At 41.0% G+C, this 11,522-nt stretch overlaps 1 protein-coding gene across 2 annotated transcripts; it reads right to left on the minus strand.

Annotated features, from left to right (window-relative positions):
- Positions 1-4,307: 4,307 nt before the first annotated feature.
- Positions 4,308-9,637, minus strand: LOC104547742 (glutamate receptor ionotropic, delta-2-like). Of its 2 annotated transcripts, XR_728196.1 has the most exons (3): positions 7,390-7,407; positions 6,309-6,566; positions 4,308-5,284 (listed from the first exon to the last, which is right to left on the minus strand). XR_728196.1 is itself a non-coding variant. In XM_010193557.1 (2 exons), exons 1-2 carry the CDS (start codon positions 9,612-9,614, stop codon positions 4,862-4,864), a joined length of 636 nt encoding a protein of 211 aa, XP_010191859.1. In that variant the 5' UTR covers positions 9,615-9,637; the 3' UTR covers positions 4,779-4,861. The 2 variants fall into 2 exon arrangements, 1 of the variants encoding a protein (XP_010191859.1); XM_010193557.1 differs by lacking the exons at positions 6,309-6,566; positions 7,390-7,407 and adding an exon at positions 9,402-9,637 and having other exon boundaries at positions 4,779-5,284.
- Positions 9,638-11,522: the final 1,885 nt, after the last annotated feature.

The raw sequence follows: 11,522 nt of genomic DNA on the forward strand, positions 1-11,522 counted from the left end.
CTGTGACTGAGACAACCATTGCCTCTTCTTACTGCCAACCCACCAATGTGGTGCAGTCCTCATCTTGGCTTCCTGCTTTCCTTCCTCTCACCTAAAAGTCCTTCTCTGACCATACAGGGAGGAAGGATTTATTTTTCCCCTTACAGCAGGGAACTGGTTCTGAGATGTTTAATTCCTGCTTCTGCCTCGGATCTCCTATGTGACCTGGAGCACAGTAGTTAATGACTTGACAGTTCAGTATTCTGGCTGAAATATTTTCCTTTCTTCTGACAAATGTCATAGAAATAAATTCTGTAGTACATGCAAAGCGTCACGCCACTGTGATAAATGGGGATTTGGGGGGGGCGGGCAGATTTTGTAAGTTTTGACAGAGAGTAAATTTATTTTTATAACTATACCTCTTGAAATGTAATCTTTGCATGAAATTCATGGCTCCTGTAATTCTGGGGCATTGGTAGAGTTTTTTTGATTAGGAATTTATCAGGCTGTGAATCATTTTGCCTGCATGAACCTCACAATGGATGCCTTGCATGAGACGTGACAAGCTGACAGGTTGTGAGGATGCGTTTGCAACTGCCCAGTGGTCTTGATGTGACATGTGGATGTGTGTGTTCATGTCCCAGTGTTCATCAAAAACTTTGTCTATGGCTTATTCTTAGAAGCAGATACTCAATTTTGACATTTATTTCACAACAGCTCTGTAGAGTGAAGAGGAAACACGGATAGCTGGACTGAGAGAAAAACAGGTACAGCGGTGCCGTGTTGGTGTGATGACTTTGTGGTATTGGAGAGTGGTTTTTTTCATTAGCTACACCCACGGGCGTGCACACGGAAAGCTGGTTTACTTTTCATGTCATCATATCTGTGCAGATTTGAGAAATTAAACTTATCTGGGGTATTGACCTCCAGAATGCTGTATTGACCCAGCTACAGTGGGTGTTCAAGCACAGAACAGCAGCTTTATGTTCTCATCACTTAATAGCAACCTACGTAAGTGTAGAAGAAAGAGACAAAAATACTTCTAAAATATCTGAGCTATTTAGGGAAAACGATACCAGCACTTCGTTTTGGGAAGACAAGAGGGAAGCCCAGGAGACTTTGGCTCTGGCCATGCTGGGACAGTCAGTGATGGCTGTAATCTTGTGACTGGGGCAGCAGGGCTGCTTTTTATCTCCAGGTATTTCACCATTGGCCAATAGAAACATCACACTAAGGGATTTTTTTTGAAATTGGATAAATATATTTTCTTCCACTGCTCATTTTTTGTTTGCAGCTGGTATGCCAGAACAGGTGTGTGACTGGGATCACCACGCAAACAACTCGGCTTTATCTACAGCTGGTTTGTACTTCCAGTGGAGCTGCTGCATCAGAAACACTTGACAGACTTTAACACTTCCCTGGCTTTTTATTTAGAGAAAGGTAGAAGTGTCACATAGGGCTCACCTTAGTGTATTTTAAAGCTAAAGTGCATGACCTGTCACAACAGCAGGACAGCACTTTCCAAGAGGTCACAATTACTTTACAGATCAGGAACAGTCTAGAACTGGGCCCCTGATCATGCAGGCATCTTTGTTAAGGGAACGCCTACCAGACACGCTGTAATGCGCGTAAGGGCTCAGAGGGTCAGTGCCTCCATGTGCCATAGCTCCACCTCAGAGAAAATGAGTAGAGCTTGTCTCTTGGCTGATTTTTATGAAATAGTAAAAGTAGCCAGATTGTAAAAGCTTCTAACATCTTGTTGCTAGGTATTTAGTGCCCATTGATACACGAGCCTAAATTTTAACCTCAAGTCACCTTCAATAATCTAACTTCCTTCAGATTTCTACATTATCTGGATTCAGATTTTTTTTTTAATGTAGCAATGAACTGAGGACTTCTTCCAATGTATTTTTGAAACTATAAAATGAAATCCCCTGAATGCCTGCTAAGCTTAACAGAAAATTGTAAGAGGTCAAAAATATTATTCAGGGAATGAAATATACTGAAAGTAAAAAGCCAACAGACAAACCCTGGATGCTGCAAGTTAAATCATTGTGGCTGATGCTATTGCAGCACATTCTGCATGACTTACTAATGACTGGGCCATGGAGTTTAACACGTTTAACACGTTCATGAAACTCAAAGATTGAGGCCATAATGAAACACGGGCTAAATTTTCTTACACTAAAACTTTTTTCAGATCTAGCGGCAGTGTACGTTCAGTACCAGGGCAAACTAACTGCTGTGCAAATAAAGATGGCAGAATGTTTTTCTATAGTAACAATGTCCATGTTCCAAGAAAATTCCTAGATTACACTAAAATGGATGGCGGTGGGATGCAATTTTTCTACAAATCACTCTCTGTACATGTCAGTGCCAATGAAAATCATTCTCCAGAATGCTGTCTGTATATGTTTTCTGAAGTTTAAGCCTGACATTGATAAACGGGCAAATCGTGGTGATTTCCATGGATGCTCTACACTGAGCTGACTCACAGCAGCCTGGTGAGCTCAACCCATCCTCATGGGCTAAATCCGCTCCAGTAATGGTGTGGCAAAAACATTTATGAGTGAAAGACACAGACCGAAAATCCCACAGGGCTCAGCAGTTAAACGGGAGGAAACACAGGCTTAGAAAACAATTTTATTAGACAAATTATTTAGACAAATTATACACAGAAAGCTCTGCCACTTGTAACTGAGGCCTCCAAAAAGTGTTTTGTGTATCTGTATAATAGGCAACACATCAAAATAGGCCTATTTTAAATATCGTACATGGTTAACAGGTTTTTTTTAATAGCTAAAATCACTGCAACATCTGGTATGTCCCTACATAGCTTGTTGGAAAGAAATTGTCTTTTTTTTTTATTTTTCGCAGAAGTGTGGATGAGTTCATGAATGGTACAAGGGGGAAGCAAGTTGTGCATGCTTTTAGAGACTTGCTACCCTGGAAACAAAATGGCCTTTTGCACGATAAGAATTTGTTCTGCCTTACACAGTAGACAATATTTGAAGATTTAGTACAAAAAACAGTGACAGTACAAGATGCTCCCCCAGAACAGAATTAGCGTCAAAATAGAATAGATCTGAAGAATATACCTTTTAATTTATCCTAAAGCAAATCACATAGGCTGATTCCTATTAATCCTAGCCAAAGAATGAGTTAGGTTAAAATAAGTGTATGGTTGCATTAAAACCAAAACCAAACCAAAGAAATCACAGGATAAACTGCTTGCTTTCTACTTAACCGCATTTTTAGTTTTAAGGATTACAAATTGAAAGCTCTTCCTACGCTTCTAACAGGTAACAGTGTTACTTTAAAAAGCTGGTGCCAAAGTGGGCACTAGTTTTGCTCTCACTGCTGTTCTTTCTCTTGTTCTATACAGTTGGCACTAATGTAAAAAATACATAGCTCCTCTAAGTCTAACTTAACATACAAAGGGTTAAAATGAGCGCTTGTTCATATTTTTTTCCTTAGAACAATATGTGATTATAAATAAGGCCACATTTGTATTTCTCAAGGGCTTTTTTTTTTTTTTCCACTAACACCATTATTGTATTGATCAACAGTACTGATTTGGAAAATCATTTATTAACCTCTGATCTATGTTTAAGCTTTTCTAGAGCTATATTAGTTGTTCATGAATGTTGAATACCTAAGAGAGAGTTCCATTTGTCTAATTAATTAAAAGTAAAATTATCAAGGTTAGCCTTATAGAATGCTCAATAGCCAATGCAAAACCTAACCAAAGGCATTACATCTAGGCACAAACGTTAAATTGCCCCAGATGCTCTAATAAAAAAGTATAAAATATGCTCTGTTGGCAAACGATGCAAGTCAGAATAACATTAAAGCAACCTGTCTTTTCTAAATGAAAAGACCCCCTGCACTGTACATCTTTCCTGTATACAACACATTTTTACTAAAGCTTTATTAAATGAATTGCAATAGCGACGGCTGCCATTTTATAGCTATATATACATGTATATATATATACACATACCTGTGTGTATATATGTATATATATATATGTATGAGATACTAATTTATTTAACACAACAGAGGCTTCTGCCATATGATACAGTTTACTGTACATAAGAAAAACTTTTAACACTGTACAATCACATAAAGGTCATATGCACTGTTGCAGTGCAAAAGTAGATTTAACTGTAGTCTTTACTGGCATAGTAATGGCTTTTTGTAATCCTACAAAATTGCATTCTTGTATTATGGGGCCTGAATGGTCTTTTAACTTTATTTGTTTCACTTTCTTTTTTTTTTCTATTTTTTTTTTCTTCTTTTTGCATTTTTTAAAAGTTTTTCCATTTTTTTAAACTGCAGGGTTTGCCTTTGGTCCACAGTTAAAAGGACACACAGCAGTGGAGCGCTGACTGGATGCAGCAGAATACATGAGAAGGACTTAAGTTATTGCAATTATAGTAAAAAAAGGTGGTGGGGGAGGAGGAGCGAATGCCCTTCTGTAAAGTAATCCTCAGGGTTTTTCTATGCATGAATTGCTGCACGTTTCCTATATTTAAAGTATATGAAAAGCCTGAAGTAACCAAAACCTAACTTGGCGATAAACCAAAGAATAAGTGATTCAAGTACTAAAGAGAATAAGGGGAGGCAGAGGAGACCAGACTGAGAAAGCAGAGAACAGGAGGAGGAAGAGTTGTTACTAATAATCCTGATTCTTAAATAAAAGAAAAAAAAAAAGAAAAAAAACAACAGAAAGTCATCCCCAAACAAATTTAAAAAGCCCTCAGAAACATAAAATAAAGAAAAGAAAAAAGGTTACATCCATGTTAGTCCCACAATATTACAGCTGCTCCTTGCAAAGGGAGTCCTAAAAAAGAAACAGTGAAGAAACTTGGTCTGATGCTCAGATGGAGGTGCCTCGGTCTGGGTCGCTACCGATATTCAGCCCCAGAGTCGGAGTTGGTTGGTAGGGGATGGATGACATTGTTTTGATAGGGCTTCTGAAAAAGCCCCCGTTGGGTGCCCTGTGCCTGAAAGGGCCAGTTCGGTGCTCGGGCACGCTGCCGAAGGAGAAACCCGAGGCGGCTTTAGCAGACAGCGTGCGGCTCAGAGTCTGGATCTGTTCTGGTATGAAGGTGGTGGTGGTGATGTGAGTGTTTCTGAAGTCACTGATTTGCTCCAGCGCCTGGCGCGTGGGTAAAGTGTCAATGTCCAGCGGGGTCAGGTCAATCGAGGAGGTGGAGAACTGTTTATGGGGACTCTCGTCGTCTGTGCAGAGGCTGTTCACGCGCCTGTGGAGGTGCTCCAGGTCGATCTCCTTGTCGTCCTGAGGGGTGAGAAAAACAAGAGGCACCGCTCACCATCACCATTTGTGCTGGGTTGAAGCTTCACAGTGCGATCAGAACTGCTCGGAAAGCACAACGCACAGTTAACTACGGCTGTTAGCTGATGGCATTTCTGAACGCCACCAGCAAACACCCCCGCCGCCCGAGGCTGGGTGGGCTGAGCCAAATGGCAGACCCTTGCACCACAGCTACCTTCAAACCCTGAATCCCAACAACAAATCTCCAAGTGCTACTGGTGGGTTTCTGTCAGGAAAAGCCAGGCTCGGAGCTAGGTGGGTTGGATTGGCCACAGCTGAATAGCCGTATCTGTGCCATGAAAGCAAACCATAATCTCAAATACCTGGGATGATGCCAATTCTCCAACTCCACAATAAATTTGGATGCCAACATGGGAGGCTCTAAGGGATCAGGTTGCCATCTTTGTCATCCTCTCAAGGCTTAAGGAAGGGCTAAAAACATCTCGGGTTTCTTTTTGCTCGTATAATATAAATTGTGGTGTAGAAAAGCTGACCTTCCAGACAAAAGACCAAACACAGGTGACTCACTGACATTGCACAGAAAAGAGTGCACCAGGCAATTTTAAATTATGATGCCTAAGGAGGGATTAATTCTTCCCTCACCTACAAAGAAGCAATTCCATCAAGTCTGATAGAACTACGCTTTTGCAGGTGAGAAGAAGAGAAAGCGGCCTGGTGTATTTATTATAATATATCATCCCTCCTCTTACCTCTGTCCCTTTTCCTTCTTAAATCTCTCCTCCCAGAGAACTCAGTTAAACAGGTTTGTTTGTTATAATTCAGAATTTAAATGTACAGAAGTTAAAAAGAGAGGAGAAAGTCCTGGGTGACACAATAAATCACCTATCTTGTACATACATCTCTCTACTGAACTGCATAGCTTAATTCAAAGTGAGATTAAGTATACATGTACAGGGGGCATTCCCTCAGTCTAGGTAGTGCAGCTCATTCAGAACAAAAACCGATTTCAACTAACCTTAAAATTTACCTTAATCTCTGTGAAATCTACTGGCTCTTCCAGGCCACTAGAAATATCTCACACTCTAGGACCTCACAGAGGACAATTAGGCAGCCGATAGATGTGCACTGATGACTTCCAGCCTTGATTACTGCAATTCAATGACTGGCTTGATCCAGAGCTCCCTGAATCAGTGGCAAAACTCCTAGTATACCGAACGGGCTTGAGATCCCTCCTTTGTCTAGGAATGAAGTCAAGCACTCTGAAAAAGTCCACACCTAGAACAAACTGCAGGAGTTCATCTACTTAGCAAAACGGATCACCGAATATTTGCACTGGTACCACGCCGAACACAGAGCCCGACTGGAGGGAGGCTGAGAGGTCAGCTCCCCTCTGGGATTTCACCCTCCGAGGGCAGGGACAGGGAGACAAACCGGGGAAAAAGGGGCAGGGAATGGGGCGTCAGGGATCTCCCAGGGACTGGACGATCACCACAGAGGCTTTGGTTTGAGCTCATCACAGGAGGGAAAAAATGCAGCGCTCATTTCTCAGACTTAGCTTTCTGTCTGTAGTTTATTCACAGGTGGACATAGACATGGATGCACATAACAACCACACAGGTGACACCAAAACCAAACGCATTCACCAAATGCTCTCTCCTGAAAACTTTGGAGCTGCATACAGATGCAGGAGACCTGGGGCCACATCAGAAGCTAAAGAAATATACAGAGGCTCCATTAGCGCTTGCAAGTCATGACTATGTCTCTGAGGGACAGTCCTAGATATTTTTTTCTTTTTGCTTTGTTTTATTGGGTTTTGGGGTTTTCTGTTTTGGTTGGTCTTTTTGTTGTCATTCGTGGCTTTTGTTTTGTTTTAATTTTGAAAAACATAAAAACACTTTATAATTTAAAATGCCGACTGGAAAACAATTGGAATTTCATCACTTCTGAGCCTCTATATGTTACTCAAATTACTCCTCTTTCTTCTCTTACAGAGATGCATTTGGGGCTAGGGTCAGACCAGTGAAAATATATAAGCGGTGATATTCTCCCATGCTTCGCCCACAACCCGATCTCCACCCAATTCATACACCAAAATGAGACCCACTCACAGTAAGATTGTGCATATCTCCATAATATGATCTTTCCTCTTCTCTCTTGTGTGATCAGTAGTGAAATATTCAGCAGTTTTCACATTTAAATTATCATCAGGCTTCAGAGTCAACATCCCATTGAGATTACTGGGGTGGTTCATACTTCTCTCAGAGCTACCGTTTAAGGCTGTCTGCAGACTCAGGCAGACATCATTGAATGGGTTACTTCTGGTACGCGACCGAAATGTTATCTTCGCAACCATAAGACAATTTTTTTCAGTATAAATGCTTGCATTCTGGAGCACAAGATGGCAGCCACCAGGAAAAAGGGTTGGCTTGCTGACCACAAACTGGCCCAATCTGACCCCCGACTCTGGACTAGTGGCCTGGAAGAGCCAATGGATTTCATGGAAGCTAAAATGAATTTTAAGAAAGTTAGTTAAGATGTATTTCTTTGCTGAATGACCCCCACATCCAGGATAGTGGGGACATTCAGCACATACGTCCAAGTTAAACTCCGTTTTGAGCCAAGCTTTTCAATTTAGCGTTGAGATGCAATTTTAAATGCTAAGCTAAAGACCACATAACAAAGATCAAGGAGGCCAAATTATACCATTTGTGGAAACTATATACTTGAATTTCTCTGTGTTTGAAAATCAAAATAGGAAATTTTATAGTTATATAAAATATCTGGGTTGGTTTTTTTCATTTTCCTTTGTTACTTATTTTTATGTTTTGTACCAGATAGATAGGAAGTTTTGAAGGTTTGGGTAAGCAATGATCTAGTAAATTTTAGGTCTTTTTTAGTAATTTACCAGTTGAAACAATATGGTTTCCATTCCTCAGAAACCCAATTTAAAGACTAGGGATTCTTTTTGTTCTTTTGATAATGGTCCGGTCCAGATCTTGAACAAAAAAAGCTTGGGAATTAAAACAGGCAAGAAAAGATTAAACGTATTCTAACACCGTGCCAATGCTGTCTAATTAGGTAGTGCAATTAATCCTGCCCGATTACACAGCATTAGATTAGCAGGAATAAACACAATGGAGAAACTGCAGAGAAGGTGAGACCACTGCACACAAATTAACAGCAATACCCCACAAGCTACACAGATGTGTCTAAGCTACACAGATAGAAAAGCTATAATTGATAGTGCTACATTAAAGCTCATTTTTAGGTTCAGCTTTGGGCATCACTGCCAAGTACATTTTAAGAACTTCTTTTTCCCCTAATGTTTTTATGGTATTTTGTAGAATTAAAGACTTAATTACGAAGGCTAGAAATTTGTTGTAGGACCACATTAGGCTCAGATGGCTGGTAAAGGGACAGGCAAGTTGCCACAGGAAGGAAAGTATTACACACGCAGGTGTAGCAGCAACCCCATCTCTGGTGTAAAATAACGTATCTCCCTGTGGTCTCTGTCCAACATTTTCTAAAACAAATCTGCAGTAGATTTCAAAAATAGGTGTGTCCTGAACCTGAAAAATCTAACGTATTCTTGCTTCCCTGGACTTCAGATCAAGTAATGAGAACTGAAGTTCATGGAAATCTCAAGAGGTTAACATTTCTGAAAATGGGAACAAGATTATTTAAGCAGCTAACTGCTGATTAAAGGGCTAAGCTTTGCAAATCTACTTTGAAAGACTCAGCCATTGAGCTTAGGGGATATATCTTGCAAGAAGAAACCAAGAAACCTTTGAACTTATTGGTGAGAATTAGCTCTCACCAATGGGAATAATGAACTAAATATTGATGTATTAATAATGTACTATTCTACAAGTAATGGCTGTGTTTTACTCAGAATAGTTTCATATTTATACATCATCTATATATATTTTTTTTTTATTCAAAATTTTCTAGAAAAAATAGATAAAGAGATTTTGAGGAACAACATTTACCTTAAAAAATCAGGAAGCTAGGGAAATTTCTCTGAATTTGTTTCCCCTCTCTCTCTCTAAATGCTATAAATTCAAGGCAGCAATCTTTAGGGTGCATGAAAATTCCCCAGGAGAAATGGAGGGTCTAATACCTCTTTTGATGGAACCCGGGAGCCTTTCCTTTTATTCCACCACGTTTCCAACATTGCAATGAAACAGGATAGGACAATCCCAGCAGCGAGGATGCAGAATACACCTGCAAAACTTTTTATGTCCAGGGCACCTCCTTTCTGTTTGGTATCCACAGACGAGTAAAGATCACATTGACCGTTCTTCGGCCACCACTTGTGCTTCAGTAAGTCCATGTCTCCATTCTGCTGCAGCTCCAAAATCCTTGAGGAGAAAGCACAGAGTCAAGGGTTACAGTGGGGCAGTGCAGGTGGCACCTGAGAGCGCAAGGGTGTAATCCGACTGCTTGTGACCTTGCCAGGTGTCTCGGAAAGCCAAGCAGGTGATGAACCCAGATGGACTGATTTAGCCAGAAAATAAAGCAGAATACCATGTTGCCTGTAAGAATAAGCATATGGACATCTATGCTCCACTCTAGATGCAGGAAGACACATGCAGGTCTCTCTCCTTCTTTAAAGACCCTTAATAAAAATGCTTAATATACCAAATTTTCTTACCTGGTTTTCACTACAGACTACATCAATTTCCTTTTGTAGTGCATTAGATATTTGACAATATATATTTTGCATTTAAATTGCTGGAGAAGAGTCATGTCAATTTTAAAAAAAAAAGAAAATACAGTTCAAATGTATAACAGGATACACTGATCTTTCTCTGGTTACCCACTCTGCTTTGGACACAGCAGAACTGTCTTTGTCACAGTCAGTGATGACCTAAACAAATCTTGCTCAATGGGAGCGTGCAACCTGGTGCTAAGTGATTGCCATATGTAGGTCCTTTGCTGTGGAACTGACTTGTCCTTGCACCTATGCACCCAGCTCGCTGCCAAAGACTTACTGAGCAGCTTGCAAGGCCAACATACTTAGCTAGGCTTCCTGTGAGAAGAACAGTTCGAGAAACGAGAATTTTGTTTGGAAGAAGATTTTCATGTTTGGTTCCTTTGGTAATCTCAATAAATTCCTAAGGAGAGTGTTTTTTTAAAAACATCCAAAAGTGACTAGAGTAGCAGCTGGGTGCAACTGGTTACCCAAAATAAAAAATTCAATGATTACACTTAAAAAAAATAAAACAGGAGGGGAATGTTTTCCTTCATGTAATAAATTTGTTTTTCATTTCAGTGTTGGAAGGCAAACAATTACTTGTGCAATCATCTGACACAGCATGCAAAAAATCCAAGTGCACACAAACCAGCAGAGGTCTGGGACGTTGCTACCAGAGACTGCATTGCAAAAAAAGGGGAAAGAAAAGCTGTTCCACCAACCCAGGGCTACCACAGCATCATCATGTAGTGGTCTACCTCGACCTCAGAAAAATACAGTATTACGAAAGGGAGTTTACGTGCACCTCGGAAGTACAGGGCGACTGCTCTATATAGAGATCACTCAGTCTCTAATGCCACTTGAACAGGCACCATGTCAATGAAGCCACTAAATTTTCAAAGGCGCATCCAAATGACTACATACTTCTGCTGTGGTCCTACCAGGAGTGGGAGACATCACGCAGCCATCAGTGTCTTAGACCCCAGCACAGCTCTGAAGTGCTTTTCTGCTTCCTGCCTAGGAGTGTGTCCTGTGGCTGAGATCCCAACCTGTTCAGAGGGAACTGCTTGTCCAACTCTGTGCTCTACCAAAGGGAATGGTGCTCTCCAGGAACAGACTGCGGGTGATATGTGTGGCTTTGGAGATGCTAGAATTGCCTTGTTCACTTAGCTTTGTGTTTATAAGGACTGGGACAAATTCTGTGCAATGCCTGCTGGCAGTACAGCGCTGAAGGTCCAGTCCTGGAGAATGGTGAACAAGGTCAGTGCTGCCTGGGCCATATTTTGAGTTGTCTCAAACTCGATGCCAACTTAGGGAAGCCCCATCCCAAAGCTTCCTGAGGGGACAGGAATAAGTCAAAAACAGGAGGACTCTCTGTTCTGTTGCAAGGCACAGAATAGCCGTTATGAGACATCCATGGTAAGAGGAGCTTTCGAGGCATGGAGACCATATGCAGGATTGCTCTTACTGCTTCCTACAGCTGCCTATTGCAAGCGTCTAGAGAAGATGGAGCCAGACCCTTCTCCGAGGTGTGTGGTGAGAGGA

Source organism: Mesitornis unicolor, unplaced genomic scaffold (genome assembly GCF_000695765.1).
Source record: "Mesitornis unicolor isolate BGI_N332 unplaced genomic scaffold, ASM69576v1 scaffold29471, whole genome shotgun sequence".
Classification (NCBI taxonomy): Eukaryota; Metazoa; Chordata; class Aves; order Mesitornithiformes; family Mesitornithidae; genus Mesitornis; species Mesitornis unicolor.